The 21050-nt window shown below is 44.4% G+C and overlaps 1 protein-coding gene across 15 annotated transcripts; it reads left to right on the forward strand.

Annotated features, from left to right (window-relative positions):
- Positions 1-5: 5 nt before the first annotated feature.
- Ermard (ER membrane-associated RNA degradation) lies at positions 6-19395 on the forward strand. Of its 15 annotated transcripts, none has more exons than XM_006227975.5 (18): positions 112-181; positions 758-926; positions 1486-1625; positions 2801-2902; positions 3481-3570; positions 5228-5325; positions 5892-6028; positions 6659-6773; positions 7544-7646; positions 7992-8021; positions 8809-8877; positions 9957-10130; positions 12580-12663; positions 14574-14650; positions 15119-15244; positions 15483-15701; positions 16810-16923; positions 18801-19395. In XM_006227975.5, exons 4-18 carry the CDS (start codon positions 2864-2866, stop codon positions 18982-18984), a joined length of 1659 nt encoding a protein of 552 aa, XP_006228037.1. In that variant the 5' UTR covers positions 112-181; positions 758-926; positions 1486-1625; positions 2801-2863; the 3' UTR covers positions 18985-19395. The 15 variants fall into 15 exon arrangements, 12 of the variants coding, with proteins under 12 accessions (XP_038956039.1, XP_006228034.1, XP_038956013.1 ...); NM_001419620.1 differs by having other exon boundaries at positions 121-147; XM_006227974.4 differs by lacking the exon at positions 112-181 and adding an exon at positions 188-331.
- The last annotated feature ends 1655 nt before the right edge of the window (positions 19396-21050 follow it).

Raw genomic sequence — 21050 nt, forward strand, 5'->3', positions numbered from 1 at the left:
CGCAGTGTCATCAGTGAGCGCCGCATCCCGGAAGTTGGAGAAGAGCGAAGAGGAGCGAGTCATCAGAGAGCGCCGCATCCCGGAAACCGGGGAGGAGGGACGCGCGAGTCATCAGAAAGCGCCCCGACCTGAGCGGAAGCGATGGAGGTAGGGCGGGGCGCTGGGTCCTATCACTCACCTAGTGAGTTGTTCCAGTAACCCCTCCTCGCAGGCTTTGCAGGGGGATGCTGTCACGCGAGAGTGCGGGTGGGCTTACAAGCTACAGGGGAAGTCAATTTACAGAACACTGTGCTTAATGAGAGGAGGGAGGGTTTGTTGAAAAACGAAAAAGGTAAATCGCCTCAGGCCTGGCAGCCATCTCTCTACACCCTTAACTCGGTGCTTTTGGGTCGGAAGTTGTGTTTCATACCAACGTCAGGGATGCTAGGTTTTCTCTTCTTATATTCCGTGTAAAGTATCTCTGATTTTGATGACTGCGGTAAAAATGAAGGAATGCCGAAAGGAGTGACACATTGTTCAGAAAATCTACCGAGCATCGCGAACTCTAGAGTCAGCAAGTGTGATTAACGAAACGATAACAATTTCACAAGGAACATTTAAAACAGATACATACCCTTAGTGTCTAAGCACTGTTCTACACATAGAGCTATTATGTCCGGAAAGTATATTAACAGCTGCATACCTTAATTAAGTCTGTTCTTAATCCGATTTTCTTTCCACTTGAATGTAACAGTGCCTTTTATGTTTTATATTTCAGATTTTAACAGGGGATTCCATTACCACATGCCTTTCTCCTTTAGTGCATGACTTGATTTGTAACCTTGGGTTTGAACTCACTGAAATTTGTGATATCAATAGCATTGTAACCCAAAATGGTGAAGTACGCTGGAAAGCAATTACAGACCGTGTGAGCTATGCAGAATTAGGTTTGTATTCTCTTTGTACATCTAGCTTCAGTTAGTACTGTCCCATGAAAAATGTGTTGTCCAGTAAAACCCTAATTTGTTCTTCTTGAAGAGTGTTATAGTGTAGTTGTGAATCAGAGGAGAAATATACAAAAGTCAAAAGATGCTTAGTTAAAGGGATAATGTAACCAGAAGGGTCAAGGAGGCAGCGTCTAAGAGATACTAGTATAGGACTTAGATCCACTAGTCACTAGCTATATATACAGCATGGATTCTCTGGATAAAAGACAAGATAGAATGGAGTAGCACCTCTAATCATGTTACACAGAACAGCACTTAATTGACAATATGAGTTATTTCTCAAATTCCAGATTTTTGTAGTTGGTCAAGAGCAACTAAACCAACAGCTACACGTTCTGTAAAACCTTTTACAGTTCATGTCTAATGAACTGTATGTCTATTTACCATATGCCCAGTTATAAACTGCTTGATTTTGTGGACATTCTGTATTAAAGGTTTCTCTGACTTAGATGATTTTCATCCCTGGACATAGAGCTAAAACATTTTCTCCTCCTATAAGGGCACAGTCTGGACTACAGGCAAAGTGTGCAGCGCTTGGGTCCTGTGTGTGAGGCCATCCATCTACACATCTCATCTCTGAGCAGAGCACAGTTTGAAACTCAGTATTCACCATGGTACCAGTGGACAACTTCTCCAGAGGTTTGACATTTGCATCTCTTTAGAAATGAAAGACTTTGCAAATTGGAAATCCTCATTACTTGCCAAGTTAAGGGTGTCTTTTTCCATCTTTGACCTACTGTCACAAGGAAGCAGGTAGATACACGTAGTTACTATCACAAAAGTTGTATTTTATTATGTTGAGGTTCATCACATAATGTTCATACTCTTATTCCTAACTACAGCCCTAAGCCTATCTCCCTAACTATGTGACACATCTTGGCTGAAGGTCAGGTCAGACTGTCTTGAGGGTCAGGATCCTGGGGAGACTCTCCAGCTGAAGGGCAGATCATAGTGTTGTCTCTCCAGATGTGCAGAGCAGAGCATTGCTCTTAGTCTCTGTTTATATACTGTCCAGAGGTCGCCCGCCGTGGGGTTCTAGGACTGTGTCTGTTATCTTGAGTGGATGATGCCTGGTTATCCAATGCAGCTTTGGGTGTAGTGGGGATCCTAAGTTATTTTTCCATGTATAAAAAGCATTTTTTTTTTACTATGCTCACTATACCTTCCAATCTGAAGAGGTCCCAGGGGCTGCAAGAGAAGTGTAAGTTTATATCTGAAGCCTGAGTTGAAGATAATTCTTTGAACAACTTTTGGACTCAATTAGGCTTTAGAAAATATAGTCCACTTGAGCATATAGAACAGACCTGCTGGAGAGATGACAAGGTTAGTAGATCAGAGAGTAGGTGCTTGCTTTCTTGACTGTGAATTGAAAAAGAAGGTAGTAATATGGGGCAAGTCCTAATGCACTTCTTGTGTGCTTTGCTTTTTGTCTTTTCCTGTGTTTCATTTGACATGTCAAGAACTGTAATAAAGCAGCCCCTATAATATGTCTGATCCCAAAACAGCGAGGTAAGCTCCCTCATAGAGGAACAACTAAAAATCATTTAGGAAATGAGTAGGTCAGAATATCTGATTAATTAATTACTAATGTCAAATTTGTGTTTTGAGCAAAGATTTAAAGAACGAACCTTGAACCCCTCAGGTATTAAATAAGTCCCTTTATTATAGTATTCAATATAAACCATTTTTACTCCAAAAATTTATAATCTTTACATCTTAAGAGGCTTGAGTTTGGTAATAGTAAATGAATACAAATTATTGTTCCTTTGAGGAACATCTTTCATGAGCTCTAATGTGTGTCTTCCTTTGAATAGCTGTTTCTTGAAATATACGATGCCTTGGAGAGCTCGCAGTCTGCTGCCATCTCCCTCAGCGTGATGAAACTAGCTTCCTGTCTGGAACGAGCCTTAGGCGATGTGAGCATGAGAATCCTCATTGTTTGCTAGAGCACCTGGATGAACACAAGAACTTCAGATCTCTTGCTTTTTATGATTGTTTTTCTGTAAAATTCTCTTTGTACATGATTAAGAACTCACAGTTTTTGTGAGCTGGGAGATGACTCAGTAAACAAAAATACTTGCTTCATAAGCATGAGTACCTAAACTTAGATAACAGCACGTGCGTTTAAACAATGAAAAGCTATGTGTGGTTGCTTCTGCACCTCCTGTAACACCATGCTGTGGGGCGAGGGAGTGGAGATGGGGATGACTGGGGCTTTCGGGGCCTCCATTCTAGCTCCAGTTCCAGTGAGAAGCCTTGACTCGAGGGAATAAGGTGGAGAGTGATGGAGGATCCTGCCTTTCTCTGGCCTCTAGGCATGTGCAGCCATTACACACACACACACACACACACACACACACACACACACACAGGAAAGGAAATCTTTAAACACTTTTCTTTGTTTATTTATACAATGCTTCATACATTTTACTCTTTTAAAAATATTACTGCTGATTATTATATAATTATTATGTGATTTCTGTTTGAATTTTAGGTATTTTTACTGATTGGGAATGAGTGTCCCTTTCTCCTAAGAGATCTTCTTGCATCTGCAGAGCTTGCACATGTCTTTGGACATGCTGTGGTGAGTGTGCAAATTATTCACAAAGCATAGAGGAGCTGGCAGGAGCTGTGCCTTTGATCTTCCAAAGCTACAATACTCTGGGAAAACATTAACTATTTCACAGATTAAGTGTATGCTTCTCTCTTCCTTCTGGAACTCTCCCTCTTCCACCTTTTCCATGGGTCTCTCTCCCCAGATTTGATGATGATAGAATAGCCAGAGAGGCCGTTGGAAGCATGTCACTTTGCTTATTTAAGGATTCCTAATGATAATGCTAAGTCTGACATAGCATTATCTGATATTTACCACCTTGGAATGGTAGCATTACACTTTTGTCCTAAAATACTTGTGTTTTTAACAGGTAGGAATTTATGATTTTTACAGCCATGCAGACTTATAGCAACATAAGGTGTGTGTATATATCATTTATAGTTTTCAGAATATTCTAGAGGGACTGTAACCAAGAGACTTCAAACTAAAGGATAACATGTAGGCAGCTTAGAGAGGCAAAAGAGCAGAACAGTCATCCTAGTTGTACCAAAGATCCACCAAATTCACATTTGGGGCTAAGAAACCATCCTCAGTAAACACACCTCCCCTCACTGCTCACCCCCTTGCCAGCTTGAGAATCATTTTCTAGTGGAGAGCCTGAATGAGGCTGGAGTGTGGCCTCCTATTTTACTGAATCATTAAACACATTTTGTTCCCACTACACATTTTCCTCCAAATGGCCACTTTTATCCTCTAGATGATTTTCTTAACTGCTGATAAACGGTATATAAAATGGGGGTGGGGAATGGAGTTCTGAAGCTGCTGCACAGAGATGTGGCTATTGAACATGGATTTTGAGTTGAACCCCTCTGAGCTTTCCATTCTCTGGTTCTGCTTGAGAGGCCCAGAAAGCAGGTTTTACTCTGCTCTGCAGCAGCGCTCTATGTAAACCAAGACTGTTTCTGTTTCTTTCCTTGAGGGCTGACTGGTCTTCTCTCTCTCTCATGAGTCTGTCCAGGCAGGTGGGAACACAGGGCTTGGGTACCACTAGCTGGAGCTGCTCTTCTCATCCTTTTTACCATACAGGCCCATGCTGGCTGGTATGGAGTTCATATCTGTCACTTTCTGCTGTCTCCAGATCCTGGGTGCCTCTGATGTCTAGTGTTAAAGCCATACACTCTGAGTACATGGCTAGCTCCTATACCTGAGACTGCTTTGCTGGTCCTGGTTTCTGAAACCTTCCTTGGGTTCATCTTCTTCACTTGGGTTACTTTATATGCACAGGGGAAATATTAGTGCCTTCCTCAAAGGCAGTTCTAGGGATAAATAAGTTGATGACTCATTAAACAATGTGTCCAGCATATGATAAGTACTCGATAAATGTTGGTTTCAGGCCAGAGAAATGGCTCACTGGGGACAGGCGCCTGCCACAAGGCTGACAGCAGTTCAAACCCTAGCTTACACTTGCTGGAAGTACAGAAACAGTTCCCTCAGGTTCTCCTGTGACATCTAGATACTGGTGCATACTGGATAAACATGTGTTAACATTTTCATGTTAGTTTCATTACTGTCACTATTTATACTAGCAGAAGCTGCTGGCTTTCTTAGGTCCAAGGGAGAAAGCAGATATTTTAGGGTTGAATTGATTTGCTCCATGATTCAGTAATCCGCTATCTTGATGGATTAGATGGACGTACTAAAAGTCTTCATCGGGTCTCCCTGTGGACTCAACCTGAGAAACGTCTTGTGGCATGGCTTTGCTTCCCCTCAAGATATTCCTCCAAAGTAAGTTGCTGGTTAATAACTTTTTCCTTAATCTGCTTAAGAATTTGCTATATTTTGAATTTCTCACAAAGAAAGGATTGTTTTTGAAAGGCAAAGAATTTGAGACATGGATGGTCAGGTTGCACATTAGCAGCAGAGCAACTGGAGCGGGATAGGTGTTTCAATGCCTTTGCTCCCAGGAACAAGTCTAGGTGCCTGGATAGATAGAAAACCTGGGCATTTTGATACAGCAATAGCCTTCCTAGTTATTGTACAGCTTAATTCCCTCTATGGAGAGTTCTGATGTTTGATTTCTTAACTCCCTTAATTTTTTACATTCATTTATTCATTCCCATACATGCCACAGCATTTGTGTGGAAGTCTAAGGGCAATAGTGGGAAATGTTTCTCTCCTTCCAAATGCGGGCCTAGGGATTGAACTCAGAGCATCCAGCTTGGCTGCAGATGCTTTTCCCCATTGATCCTTCTCAACCCTCATCCTTGCATAATTTTAACACATCTGTCTAAGAAAAGTCCTTTGTATGTGGCTGTGATCGTTTGCCAGGAGATCTCTGTTTCCTTCCCTAGATACTGTTCAGCCTTGTTGCTGTTGACAGCAGGACTGGGTCAGTTACTGAAGAGTTACCTTCACCACACAAAAGTCCAGTTGGCACATCGACCTTTTGTAACACTCACAAACCTAGAGGATGTGATTGTTTTTCCTGGCAAGTTCTACATTTCACACCCCCCTTACTCTGTTTTCACGGAGGTATTTGCACAGTTCGTAAGTAGCATCAGACTTGGATTCTTGGTGAAATACTCACTTGCCATTGCTAAGATGGCTCTGTGAGTTACTGAAAGACCCTTTTAAACTTCACCCCTTCCCACTGCTCTGGGGTGCTGTTAGCTAGACCTGGTCTCTTCCTCAAATGTGCTGTCTTTCAGAAATCTTGGGGGAATTCATGGTATCTGTTCTTCTTTCCTCTCACCTTGTCTGCATCTGTACTTGCGGCCATTGTATCAGCTGTGCACATAGTAGAAACTTGCCATGTTTTCTGAGAATACATCTTACTCCTCCAGGTCAATGTCCTCAGCTAGGGTACCTTGAGCCCTACTCTCAGTTGCTGCTTAAGTCCCTGAAGGAATTGGTTGTCCATTTCTCCTCTTGGCAACTTCCTGAGGCCACTCCACTGTAGCTGTAGGCCAGGTGCTCTCCCTTTTTTGGGATGTCCGACCCAGGCCACAGTTCATCTGTCCCAGGGTGCTGGCTGATTGGCATGTCTGTCCACATGTGTTCCTGATGTCTTTCCATTGTGACTGTGCTTGTGTTTACAGAGATGCTTGCTCTTTTACAGGTGTGACTGACAAGGTACTCTCAGCGTTAGAGACAGTGATGACGAAATCCAGCTTTCTATTAAAAATCATGTTGCCATATTGGGAGCTGGCAGTGAGCAAGTTTAAGTCGCACAGGTGACGAGGGTGGCACGGTGCTCTTGGTGCTTAGCTGTCCTTCATCTAAAGTTGGCTTACTGTCCCAACCAAGGGGGTAGAGGTAACTCCCTCAGATTAGACTGGGTGTAGAGCGCCTTCCTCTGCTGACTCAGACAAGCCGTGACTGAAATACTCTGTATCATCCTCTTGCAGCCATTGATAGAACTTTTGGTTGTTGTTGTTAGAATAAGCTTCGTAGTATTTTTCTGAGTTCTTCCTGTAAGTAAAACATCGAACCTATCCTTAGAGAACTGTTTGGGGGTTGCGGGGCGAGGAAGACAGATAAGCTGGCCATGTATTCCCTCAAAGATAAAGCCATGCAAAAGCCAGGCACAGCGTGTTTTCAGAGAGGCAGAGACTGGAGATCCAGTGAGTTGGTCATTACTTATCCTCAGGTGACCTCATTCTTGGATTCACTTTTTCTTCAGCCACTCCCTGTAGCTCTGCTGTTCTGGCCATCCTCAAAAGTAACATGTGGCATTTATAGATACTTGATGACATTTTGTTCTACTGAAACTACAAAATGCTTCATCAAGCTTTAAAACACCAACAAAAAAAAAGGAAGAAAGAAAGAAAGAAAGAGAACAAAGAAAAGGAAAGAAAAGAAAAGAAAAGAAAAAAGGAAGAGAATCGGTCCTTATTTTGCTTCTCCCATGGCAGGTTGTGTCCTTGTTCTCAGGGCCCTGTTAGTTGTGTTGAGGCTGCAGTGCAGTTACTGAGACACCTGCTGATTTCCTTGGGTCCCATAGGTTTGCCGACTGCACCATGCTGTTGCTGTCACAGCTAGAAGCTGGACTCAGGAGAGTTTTTGCTACAGTTAATAAATGTCCTGATAGACTGCTCACAGCTGAGGTACCTGTGTTTCTGTTTCTGTTACTCACCACAACTGCAGTTACTATGTTGACAATGTTCTCTGGCTACTTAAAAGTTTTAAGGACTGGAGATGCAGATAAGCAGCTAAGCACTTGCATGGTATCTGCAAAACCCCAGATTCAGTCCCTCACAACACACACAGACACACACACACACAAACACACACACACACACAGACACACACACACACACACAGACACACACACACACACACGCTTCATGGTGTTGCAAAACATCAGCATTTTCTGCAGAACTGTTTCTGATTTTGTATAATACAACTGTTCTTTTTAATTGTTTCTCTTTTCTCTCTTCCCTTTTCTGCAGTCAACAATTCTATATACCACGTTCGATGAAGTAAGTAGCCAAACTTGCAAAAGAAATTGAAAAAATTATTTTCTTTCGAGGTAAAAATTAAAACACAGTGATTAGGGCTGGGGAGAATACTCAGAGGTTAGGAGCACTTGCTGCTTTTCTCAGAGGACCTGGGTTTGGTTCCAGGCACCCATACGGTGGCTCATAACCAGGTGTAGGCATACACATGGTACACATACTTAAATGTAGGCAAGAATACTCATGCAGGTAAAATAAGTGAGTTTAAAAATAATGCTACTAATAAAAACGATAAACCATAAGTAGCGTGCTGACAAGGAAGTGTCGATGGTCATAGGCAAGAAGAAGAAGCTCATGCGAGGTTTAGATATACCTCTGGGGCTGTACTTCAGTGAATTGAGTGCTTGCCTGGCATGGAAGCTGTGGGTTCAGTCTCCAGCACTGAATACACCCAGCATGGTGGCACATACCTGCAATCCAGCACTTGTGAGGCAGATGCAGGATCTGAAGCCAACCTTAATACATGAAACTCTGTTTCAAATAAATAAATAAAGCTTTCAGGTTAATTTTAATACCCAATATTGTTGATCTTATTTCTGTAGTTGTACAAAACACAAAGTTGGAGATTGATGCCATTGGCTATAACCACTGCTGAGAACAACTGTTTTCATCCAGGACAACTGTAGATATCCTAATTGTATGTGTACAGATCAATGTCTCTGTACGTGTACATACATGACTCTTGTGTTTGTAGTATATGTGCATGTGTCAGCTTAACGGCTTACTGACTCATCTGTGTTTGGTGTTCTAGATACTAGCAAAACACATGAGTGATGGTAGCATCAACCAGCTTCCGTGTTTCCTGGGGGAGCCTGCCATGGTAAAGTCCATGTATCTCCAGTCTGCATCTTTCTGGTTATGAACATTATTTGTGGTGTGCTCAGAAGCTGACTTGCTTCTGCCTGTCACCTTGACCTGTCACAGACATCATCAGAAGTGACTACAGTGTAGGCGCTGTACATTTTGAATGCCTAATTATTTGGCTGCCATCTTTCTAAACACTTTTATTTATTGATTCTATGTATTTTTACTTAAGAAAGGACTATATATTTGTTTGTAAAACTTAGCAGCAGTCAGATGTCTTTGAGATTAAGTGTTAGATGATAAGATTAATGTTTTGGTCCATTTTCAATCAGCGATTTATATTTTATAAGAATACTACAGTGACTTCTCTATAGACTATAGTAGATACTTTTTGTCTATCCCACTTCACTGAGAGAAGAACTGGATTATACTTCCCATTCCTTATGTGATTTTGGCATCGCTTCCTGACATCAGTCAGTCAGATAACTAATCTAGCTCATCTCCTCCTCCTCCTCCTCCTCTTCTTCCTCCTCCTCCTCCTCCTCTTCCTCCTCTTCTTCCTCTTCCTCCTCTTCCTCCTCTTCCTCTTCTTCTTCCTCCCCCCCTCCCCATCCCCTCCTCCTCCTCCTTTTTTGTCTTGAATCCCCTGGACTCTTCATCTGTTGGCATCTGCCCACATCAGTGGTTCTCTGACTTCCCCCCACAGTCTGGCAGAGAGAGCCTTTGGGCATGTACCGTTAGAGGAGGGAGCAGCTATCTGCGTTGGCTTAAGATGCAGGAGTAGGCTGTGGTGAATGCAAAGGAAGCAGTGACCAAGGACAGCTGCTTGGTTATGCTCCTAGCGAGAGCAGTAACGTAGGCTTCTTTAGGGAGTTTGTTTCCCTTCCCTCGGTGGTTGCTCTGCCCCCACAGGCCGGCTGTACTGAACAAGGGCTCCCCACTACAGTTCCAGCTGCAGGATGGGATGAGTGCCCTCTTGGAGACTCACACTTCCCATCAGTTTATAAACAAGCCAGGAACTGCCTGGAAACCCTGCCATCCACTCTTCCGTCTGCCCAGAACACTAACAGAATGTTTCTCTGTTAATTCTAAAAGGACTTCTTGTGGGATTTCCTGAACTATCAGGAGGGTCCTCGTATCCGGGATCGTTTAAGCCACGGGGAGATCAACATACGTGAATTTCCCAAAGCAGCAGCAAGCCAGCTGCTCACATTCTGCCTGGTGCTCCTGCTCAGATTCACTGAGGAGGACACACTGTCAGAACTAAAGGTACCACAGAGGGAAGAGGGCGGCTGGCGGAATGGACTGCCACCAGCATTGAAAGAAACGTCTTATTTCTCAAATGTGATTATCTATTGACAATTTCCCGTCTTCATTTGAGTTACAGTAATGGTGTAATGGTGTAGCTGGTACTTTTGTTTTCAGTTTATATGCATGACAGTTATTTTTAAAACTGTTTAAAAGTCTAAGCAAAGTTGACATCAAGCCATCAGGAACTCCCTTTGCCAGAAATGAAACAGTTAAAAGTTGGATGTCCTTGCTTCCTTCCATGACTGTCCCAGGTGCTTTTCCCTATAAGCAGCACTTCTCATTAGCTGTATTTTGGGACCTTTGCTGTGCCTGTTCTGTTAACTGTCTGTTATTCCGTTGCCTTAGCAGACCACCATTTATCCAAGTGGTCTGTCTCCATGGATATGTGTGCTGTCCCTTTGACTGATGAAGTTCTCTGACTGTAATGGTGAGCTGAAGGACTGTGCTCACTTGGGCATCTCTGTTAGTGAGTTTGCAAAGGTGAAGCCCTGTGGCGGTGACAGCAAGGACTGTCTTTTGTTTCATTTGCACTGATGGCTGTCGTTCCTTTGCCATCTTATGCGCGTGTGCATTTTCCACTGGTTTATTAATCTTACTGCTCTTTTCAGTGATGTGCCACCTGTTACTTTTCTTTAACTCTGGACTTTTTCCTTGGCTTCTGCCTTTATGTCATTCTTGAAAGCTTCTTTGCATTCTAAAAATTATAACCAATACATAATTTTCCTAGTGTTTTGGGTTTTTTGTTTTGTTTTGTTTTTTCCATTTTCTCCAAGTAGAATTTAGTGCCTTTGGGGAGTGAGGTAGAGACTTCCTGAGTTTTCTTGTTGAAATTGCTAGCAGCCTTTCCAAACGCCATGTGGAGACCTGATAACACTCTTTTGTGTCATCAGCGCCCAGCCCTGCGTTCTCCTGCTCGAGGCTCTGCTCTTTGCTGAGTCTTCAGTTCAGTGCTCTCCAGATATTAAAGACAACACCCATTCCTATGGCCTCAGAATTGTCTGTTTTCATTGTTTCTATTCCATGTGAGCTATGTCATTAAACCCAGACCCAGAAAACAAACAGAATATCCTAGAATCGCGTAGGGAATCTGACATCTTTCACTATATTGAACACCACTCAGAAACTAAGGATAGAGCTTAGCTGGTCGAGTATTTACCTAGTATGCATGAATACCTTAGTTTGATCCCCAGCCTGCATGAACCAGGTATGGTGGTGTATACCTGTAACCCCAGCCCTCACTCAAAAGGTAAAGGCAGAAGGATTCAGAAGGCATCCTCAACTACATAGAGTTTGAGACCAGCTTGGGATATATAAGACCCTGTCTCAAAAAGAAAAAAAAAAAGAAAGAAAGAAAGAAACAATCAATAGCAAGTATGTCCTGGTCTGTGGTGAGTATGCACCCCAGCCTCCCATCTAAGGTGGCTTCCAAGGCTCACAGACTCCCATGACTCCCTTTCCTGTTTTCACATTCAATTCTCAGTTTTGTGTCTTAAGATATGTCTTGAATCTTTTACTCAGTGTTATTCCCTTATTTGGCGAAATCACCATCACTTACTTCCTGGAGGGGCACTTGCCTTGTCAGTCCCTTCCTTCTCTTTTCTCAACACAGCAGCCAGATCCTTTTCTGCACATCATGTCCCTCTGTGCAGAGGCTGCCTGTGCTTTCGTACTTTAGAGCAGAAGTGTGTGCTCCCTCCCGTCCATCCCAGCAGTCACCCTAGGCTTGGCACCACAGCTATGAGGATGCTGCCCGTGATGTGGCTGTGACTTAGTTGTCAGTGAGGGAAGGGTTGGCACATGTCCCAGCACTTCAATCTGCTGTCGTCTCAGTCATTTGCTCTGTGCCGTTGAGAATGAAGCAGTTCCCACTTCTGGCTTCTGCCAGCTTTTGGCTCCCCAACTTTTCATTTTTGTAGTTTCCTGTGGCAGACTTGGCTTTTCAGTTACACATTTACATCAGTTACACATTATATTCAGTTATATATTTATATAATTTAGAATGTACTGTAATACTTTATCTATGCTTTTTAATATTTATGTGTTTAGCAATTAACTGCTTAAGGTCATGTAATTTCCTTCTAATTGTATTGATTTTCAGTCCTTAAATTTTTTCCATTCATTTTGGCATCTTTTTCTCCTCATACATTTGTAGTTTTGCTATGCTATGGACAGATCACAGGGTGTGATCTTTGTAAATTACGGTGATTAGTCAGCTCCAGTTGATCACTTTGTTGGTTATGGTTGACCACCAGGTCCACCCTACTTTGTTGAAGAGCTTTACCATGCTTCAGCTCAGTAGAGTTATTTTGAAGAAGGCAGTGGAAGGCTCCGAGTCAGACATGATTCAGAAGAAGACACAACACCCAGCATAGACCTATAATGCCTGACACCAGTGTTTCTACACCAGGAGGAAGCAGCAATACAGTTGCTGGTTAGTCTTGCAGAACGTTACAGGTCTCGCTGCCATCCAGCTTTCCAGCTGCAAAAACAGGTATGCACTGCAGGGGGTGGGAGAGGGTGGTGGGAGACAGCATTCCTGCTTCAGATCCATCAGAAAGGTCCAGGTCTTGGTCAGATCTCCTGTGTGGCCTGGGCAAGTGGCTCAGTCTGCCGCGCCTGCAGCTCAGGTTCTGTCTCAGAGTTAAAGGTGGCTTCAGTCTCAAGGATGACGTGTGGAGTGTTTAGCATGGAGCCTGGCTTGCTGCTGGGACCAGTCACTTCCCAAGATGAGAAGCAAGTTTTACCAAGTAAGGGATGTCATTTTTTCTTCTACCATGTAAGACAAGTTTTTATTAACTTACAATTTTAAGTAAACTTTCCACCAGGTAGTTTGGGGATTATCTCAAATGCACTCTGCTTTTTGTTTTTGTTTTTTGATTTTTTTTTTTTTAAGATTGTATGTACACGAGTACAGGTGCTCTTGGAGGCCAGGCCAGGGCCTTCTGATCTAGAGCTGGAGGTAGAGGTAGTTGTGAGCCACACAACAGGTGCTGAGAATTGAACTCAGGTCCACTGCAAGAGTAGTGCATGATGCTAACCACTGTGCCATCTCCTCAGGCCTCAGATGTTTTATTCTGTATACAGCAGGAGACAGGACAAGAACAGTCCCCATGAATGCCACACTCAGGATAGCTATTGCATAGATACTGGCATGTGAGCACATCCTCACAAGGCTGCTATAAACTGGTAGCAGCCAGTTTATGCTTGTTGGGAAAGGCCTAGAGAGGCCATGCTGGAGACCAAGGCCTGACCAGTGCTGACAAACAAATCCATTATGAGACCTTTCCTGGGGAGAGGTGAGCAAACATCTGTTCCTCCCAGAGAGGCACCACAACAGATCAAAGAGACCATCCAGCTGGGTTGGCCTCAGTAGCAGTGAGCTTTAGAGTTAAGGGATTCTAGATGGCTGGGAAGTCCATCTCAGCATTGGGGACAGCTCACAAGGGATGCATTGCAGAGCCCCTATCCATGTGCAGTTGCTGTCCACTGAGCCAGGAGTGTCCTCTTTCCTTCTGCTTTTATAGCTTGGGGAGGGACTTTGAATCTTGTCAGTTCTGTGAGCTTCCCTCTAGAAGGGACATTTCAGTTAGGAAACAGCTAAAACAGTGTGGGTGAGAAGGGCCAGATCATCTAACAGTCCCTTGCCAGTGAGCTCTGGATTGGGGGCAGGAGTGTGGATGATGTCCCCCATGAGTCTGCTTTCAGAGATACCGTTAGAAAAGTAGAGATACCAGGACTTACCTACAGGTATTTTAAAGAGACAGGACAGAAGGGAAGGTTCTGAATGGTGGACTGATTGCTGATGTCTGGAGACACTCTCCCTTTGCTGTCCTCTTCTCTGGCCCCTGGCAGCTCCTTGACTATTTGGACTCTCATCTCTTATCTGTCCACTACTTGGCGACAGTCCTGTGCTTTATAAGGTCATTGCCCTGGTTATTGCTGTTGCAGAAAATTACTCACATTCAGTGGTGTCTACACAGCTGCCACTTAATTTGCTCATATTATCACGGGTCAAAACCTGCAGAAGGATCTGTTGTGTGGCTTCCTGCGGCTGCTGACAAGTTGTTGACAGTGTTGACATGTCTCCCTCATCTGTGCTGTGGCTCTCACTCACGCAGCAGTTGCCAAATCGAGTCACACAGTTCAGAGGAGGGAAGGTAGGCTGCCTCTTAACGGAGGGGGTCAAGTTGCAAACATGTTCGTAATCACAGGCCCAGCAATATGTTGAATTGTCAGCTCAACTGAGCATGGAAGATACTTGAGCTTGCCACATGGTTTTCAAATATGCAGCGTGTAACCATTTACAAATATTTTCTAGAAAGTGATTCAATATCTATGGCAGTTGAAAGCATCCTTCTTGGGATACTGTAAAACCTAGAGCAGTCAAATCTTTCCTCTCAGGTGCTGAGCTGTGAGAAAAGCCTCAGGATGTGGCCTGTGCTGCCTTTGCCAGAAGAGTGCTGTCAGGAAGCAGGCAGGTGCGTGTCACAGGGGCTGAGTCTGTGTCATCTAAGCTGTTGTGCATGTCACCTGGTTTGTGCACACCATGCCTGGCCGTTGTAGTGAGCACCAAGTGCTCATCATTCTCCAGGTACAGAGCTGGTAGAAACCTTTGGAAAGGGAGCTACAGGGCCCAACTTGGCAGTTGAACACAGACTGGATGATAAAGTGTTCTTCAACCAGGGTTCAGCAGACATGATGAAGGTCTGGACTCAGGAGGAAAAGGAGTAGGGGTCCAAATTTGGGGAGTGTAGAATAAAGCAGACACACTTGTAGTAGGGCTAATCTGGGGCAAGCCACAGATCCTGTCATGCTACCTATGCTCCTTTATGTTGGGGAAAGCAATTTTTAGATCAAGGTTACTGTGCATTAAACATCATTTTGTATTACCAATAATGAGGGAGTTTAATTACTGGAATATACCTTTAATGTTGCGTGCTCCTCAGATCGGAAGGTAATTCGGAAGCATGTGCCTGCAACTCTTTAATTAGCAAGATTCTGTGTGAGCTCTGCCACTACCTGCCTGCGAGTGCCTGCGCTATAAATGGCTTGGACGGTCTTCCCTCAGAGAAGTGAGTACTGAAGAAACATAACTGAGGGATTTATGATAGCATAAATTTTAAATTTCAGCAGTTTGGAATTGTACTCCAAACAGGGTCCTTGGGTGAGGTTAGGTGATGTTTGTGCAAGTACCACGTATCTAGTGAAGTCACATGAGTGTCACTTGCTGAGGTTGCACTTAAGATTCAGGAAAAAAAGAGCCGGCAGTAGCATTCTGTGGTGCTATGATTGCTACACTGTCACTTGCAGGTGGTCCCAGCTGCTCAATGAACTCTGTAACACACGCATTCCTACACTGTTCTGCCCCAAAATTGTTCTAGAAGTTCTGGTTGTGCTCCGAGGCATCAGCTCCCAATGCCAGCGCGTATCTGACCAGGTCATCGCCTCTTTGCAGCTGAGACACAGGCAATGGGTGGAGCACACGTTGCGCTCTAGGCAGCGTCAGAACTATGTGCGCATGCTCAGCAGGTAGGACATTACCCCAGCTCCCACCCCCACCCCCCTTCTCAGCGCTCCTCTCACTCAAGCTTCGGTGGGTGCTGATCCTTTCAGAGGGTAGTTACAGTGTATACAGTTTTATAGAACTTTAAATTTGGCCTTTTGGTGTGGGTCCCACCACCCAAAATGTAAGCCCTAGAGCTGTTCTTCACGTTTCCTCTAGAAACAGCTGCTTGGGACACATTTCTAGAACTTTGGGTTGAATGCTTGTATTTCTAGGACTATCACAGCATATACATGTTCATTGCCTCCCAGAAGTTTCTCAGTGTGCGCTCATGTAGTATATACAGAGTGCTATTTATTCCCCTCCAAAATGGAGCGAAATATTTTTAAGCATCTCTGCTGATCTCATGGGAAAAATAAGGTCAGGCTGTAAATGGAATTTCTTGGAATCTGGCAAAGTTAAACACACTTTCTCCTCTTGGGAAAGTCCTTTACTGTTGAGGAAGGTGCTGGTGCAGCCCTGCAGCAGGCTAGGGGCTGACCTGGTACAGTGATTTGGAGGCACTGGAACCAAGCCAGACTAAAGCAAGTGCTGCTGCCGGGGAGTAGAAGCACTTTGTGACCTGAACGTGAAAGGCAGGAAGGGGCTGGGCTTGAAAGGCAGGGACTGAGCCAGGCCGGGCGAGCAAGGATAAAGACTGATAAACCATCTTCTCAGGTGTTTGGACTTTGGTGCTGCTTTAAAGGTGTTGGCAAAAGAACTCCATGTTTTGGGGGTTGTTTTTGGCTTTTTTCCCTTTGTATTTCTTTTTTTTCTTTCTTTTTTTTTTTGTGGTTTTGTGTGGTGTGTGTGTATGTGTGTGTGTGTGTGTGTGTGTGTGTGTGTGTGTGTGAAAGAGAGAGAGAGAGACAGACAGACAGACAAAGAGAGCAAACATGTTTACAGACATAAAGCTGGGTATGTAGGGAGCTGGGGAGGATTTGGAACATTTGGAAAGGGGAAAAGCATGATCAAAATACATTGTATGAATTTTTTAATAACATAAAATGGTGTTGATTAGGTGAAGTGCTGTTTTTCTTTGTGAAAATGGAAAGAACTTTGTCAAAACCTTGACCTGCTTTTCTCCTTTTTCAGTGTTGGACTTTTGTGTCCTGTGCTTTCCCTGATTTTGTTGCTCCTTGCACTGGAATTGGTCAGTGTTCATGCTGTTCATGGTAAAGATGCTCAGGAACGACAGCAGTATCTGAGGTAAGGTACACCTGCTCAGGAGAAAGAACACAGTACTGAGGTGATTTTAAGAAAGTTTGACTCCTCTTGGCTATTCCTTTGGTGAGGGTTTTTAAAATCCCCATAGGCTCTCCTTGATCCTTAGCTGGTCTTCTCTGTACAATTGGATACTAAGTTTGTGGATCACAAAATTGAACCTAATTTACTTGTGAACCCTCTCAACTAGCCAGGCTGTAGTTTGGTGCCCAGAAGGGTTGCACTGACTGGCCCTGGATCATTATGTAAACAAGGTTGGCCTTAAACTTAGAGAAGCCAGCCTGCCTCTGCTTTCTAAGTGCTAGTAGTATAAGTTGTAGTTTTAAGTTACTCTAGGGGAGGGGGCTGTGAGGTGGGGAATTGTGAAAATCAAAGGACAACTCCAGCCCCTTCTTCTGCCTTTCTATGTGCTCCAGGGATTAAACCCAGGTCACCAGGCTTGCTTGGTGGTGCTGTACCTGCTGAACCATCTCACCTGCTCTGTACTGGTTAGTTGTGGTACTACTTGACATTGTCAACTTGACAGACCTGGAGTCTCAACTTCAGTTGAGGGAATTTGTGGATCAGGCTGGCCTGTGGGCATGTCTTTTGGAATTGTCTTGATTGTTAATTGATGCGAGAAGGCCCAGCCCATGTGGGTGGCACCATTCCCTGGTTTTGATGGAATAAGAAGAGAGAGAGGGCTAGCTGAGTACCCAGCAAGCAGCATACATGCACTTGTTTCTCTCTGCTGTTGACTTTGGGTGGGGTATGATGAGCTCGCTCAGGCTCCTGCCACTGTGACTTCCCTGCAGTGACAAACTGTCCAAGCCAAATAAGTCCTTTTTTCCCCTATATGGCTTCTTGTTGGGTTGTTTTATCACAACAGAAATGAAAGTAGGATACGGATGGATGAATAGAGCCTTAGCAAGTGTGTGCAAGGCTGGTAACTACATTGGGATACTCAGCCTTAGCACCACTGGTAACTACATTGGGGTACTCAGCCTTAGCACCACTGGTGACTACATTGGGGTACTCAGCCTTAGCACCACTGGTGACTACATTGGGATACTCAGTCTTAGCACCACTGGTGACTACATTGGGGTACTCAGTCAAGCATCAGTGGCAACTGTGTTGGGGTACTCAGCCTTAACACCAGCAGTGCTAGCTCTGTAGCTTCTGTGTGCTAGCCACATGTTAGTAGCAGCCTCCTAGTGTCCTTGAGGAATATACCTGTCCCAGAGGAGAGCAAAGGCTCTGTGGGCTCCATTCCTCTAGCATATCTTCATGAAAAATGTAAACAACTACGGGAAAGTCTACAGTACTCAGGAAACTGAGGATAAACCTGAAAATGTAAAAATGGTGTGTATCATAATCAGTTGGAACTTGCTGCCATCTCAAAGGATAACTTTAAGGAAAACTGGTTTTAGCAGTGGCAGGTGTTTCATAGTAATGGTGTTTCTCTTCAGAGAGACACATCAACACCAAGGGAAGAAAGCCAAACGATGTAGCCTCAGTACCAGAGGGACTTGTGGGCAGGACCTTCTCTCACCGTGTGTCCATCCTCTGTCAGTCTGAGCCAGATAGCTGTGCAGTCTTTGAGACTGTGTTCCATTGCTTAGAAACATCATGTCAAGATCTAAGAGAGGGGAAAGAATCTGGAGTCTCATGAGACCCATCCCCGTGTGGAGAGCACTGGCCCCAGCATTGCGTCCTTTCTCTAACGGTTTCTCTTATTCTCATTTCACATGCATTTCTTCTTCCTGAATCCAGACACAGCTGAGTAATCTTTAGGAATATTCCCAAGAGAAGGCAAGACATGTACACTGCTGTATTCTGTACTAGAACAGACAAACTAACATTCCTCGCTGTCTTCTTAACAGGTTCTTAAAACTGATCCTCCAATACACTGAGAACCTAGTGGCCTATACCAGCCGACAGAAGAACAAATGGAATGAAGCCGTCAGTCTCACACGTGCAGTTTTGTTGAGAATTTGGACGTTCAGTGAGAAGAAACAAATGTTAATACATTTAACCAAAAACACAAATAAAGTTGACACAGGCTGACACGCTTTCTGTCAGAATTGTCATCTACGTGTTTCCACACAGAAGAAAAGGCTTCACATCCAGCACAATTAAGAAACACATACCATGGTAGTGCATGAGTGAGGCCAGGTGATAGAAGTTTAGAGCCTTCTTTTCTCCTTACGTCTTAGTAGAGGAAGCAGTTGCATGATACATGTACAAATTCAAGGTTCTGAAAAATCTTGAGTTGATGATTCTTGTTGATTGAAGGTGCTACCTGTATGGCCCCAGCCAATTGCCAAGTGTACTTAAAAACAAGGCTCACCCTGGCCTGCAGTACCTGTAGGGCTGCTCAGGGCTGACCAGGTCTATGAAGGAAATAGAGAACAGAAGACACAGAAAGCACATGTAGAGGTTCTGAAAGATAATGAAATAAACGGAATGACTTCTTCAGCATGTAGTCTTCGGTACTGTCTCCCTGTTCCATCAGGACAAGCTGCTTGGTGAACACCACTCCGGAACTCTCTAGGTTTTCCAACAGGATCTGAGAGCAAAAAGAACCAGAGCTGGGGGCCATGCTATGGAGACTGGTGGGAGATCTCAGGAAGCTGACATCCCACAGAGGCTCTGCCCTGTATAAGGCCTGGTTCAATCCTGGATCAAGAGATTCCTCAACTCCTGTGAGTGACTTCTGCCAGTGGCCTCTAAAAGATACGAATCATTCTAAGAGTCTGCCTAGAAAAGAAAACAGAAGCACAGAGGCCAGCCAGAAGGAAGGTTGGCAGTGCAGACCCGATGCTAGAGAAGTGAGCATGCTCCATAGTTTACCAGGCTTGAGGGCTTGTCTTTGTCTGTGCAGTGTTGATGCTGACCCTGCCATCACACACCTCATCTAACTGACATGAGGGAAGGAAAAGCGCTGCAGCAGATGCTTTGCTCTGTCCCTACAATATCAACAGATGCCAGCTTTTCTTGTCCCTCGTGGACCATGATGGGAAGTGATTTGGATTCTCTGTTACATTGAGATGTGTATGTGTGATGTGTGTATGTTGCTATGTGCATATCTTCACTGTATGTGTCTAACATTCCAACAATTCCCCAGCCTTACATGAGTTAACCATTGGGAAAATGGTGGCCAGCCTCAAGTCCTCACCTGAAGTCCCAGTTGAAAGTAGTTTTTGGTTCTGCCAGGTGAGCCCTTTACCTGTGGATCTGAACCTGGCACAGGTAGCGCTTTTGTTAACCGTTCTGGAGTTTGCCAAAGGTATGTATCCCAACGGGATCGGAGTGCTTGTGGGGCTTCTTTCTAGCTTTACTTCCCGAGGGAATCTCAGGAACCCATGTTAAGGAGAAGTCACCTTGGAATGCAATGATGCTGGATTTGGAATTATAGAACCTCCTAGGTCCATTTCCTGATTGTGTTTTCTCTAGTCAGACACAGGGCGGCGCTCTTCACTAAGTAATCTGACAGCTGTGTGGGAAGCCGTCGCCTGTGAATTCTCAGGACTCCAGGAAAATGAATTCTTTCCTGTTCATCTGGCCACAGAGAGGTAGATCCAGGGTGACAAGAGTGGGGAGTGACCGCTGGCACCCGGCCACTGGGGCTGTGGGGCATTGTGTGCACCTGAAGGCTCGGCCTTCCGTTCATTTAATTCTGTATTGATGAAAGGCATGAGCAATCACAGTCTGAAATCTGTTCCATCTTCATGAGGGAAGATTGGGGTTGTACTGTGTGAATTAATCCCTTTGGGGGAGACATCAGCATGGCTAGTGGTGGTGACAGGAGAATAAGGGAGGTAGCAAGGTCACTATTAACCAACCACCAATCACCATACTGCTGATGGGGGAGGGGAACCCTTTGTCTAAAGGAACTGATTGAGCTTTGCAGAGGAAGGGGTGCAGACCTGCAGTGGAGACTGGCTTCTAACCACTCGCTCGGTCTCCCCAGCTGCAGTCAGAAGTCACACCTGGACACCACAGTCAGTCAGCCAACACTCTGCCAAAGCAGGGCGCCCTTGTGGGATTGGCTCTTAGGGACTAACAAAGAAAATTCTTTACAACAGATAAAAGGGAGTGTCTGTGGTTTGGTTTACAGCCCTACTAAGTAA

Source organism: Rattus norvegicus, chromosome 1 (assembly GCF_036323735.1).
Source record: "Rattus norvegicus strain BN/NHsdMcwi chromosome 1, GRCr8, whole genome shotgun sequence".
Taxonomy (NCBI): Eukaryota; Metazoa; Chordata; class Mammalia; order Rodentia; family Muridae; genus Rattus; species Rattus norvegicus.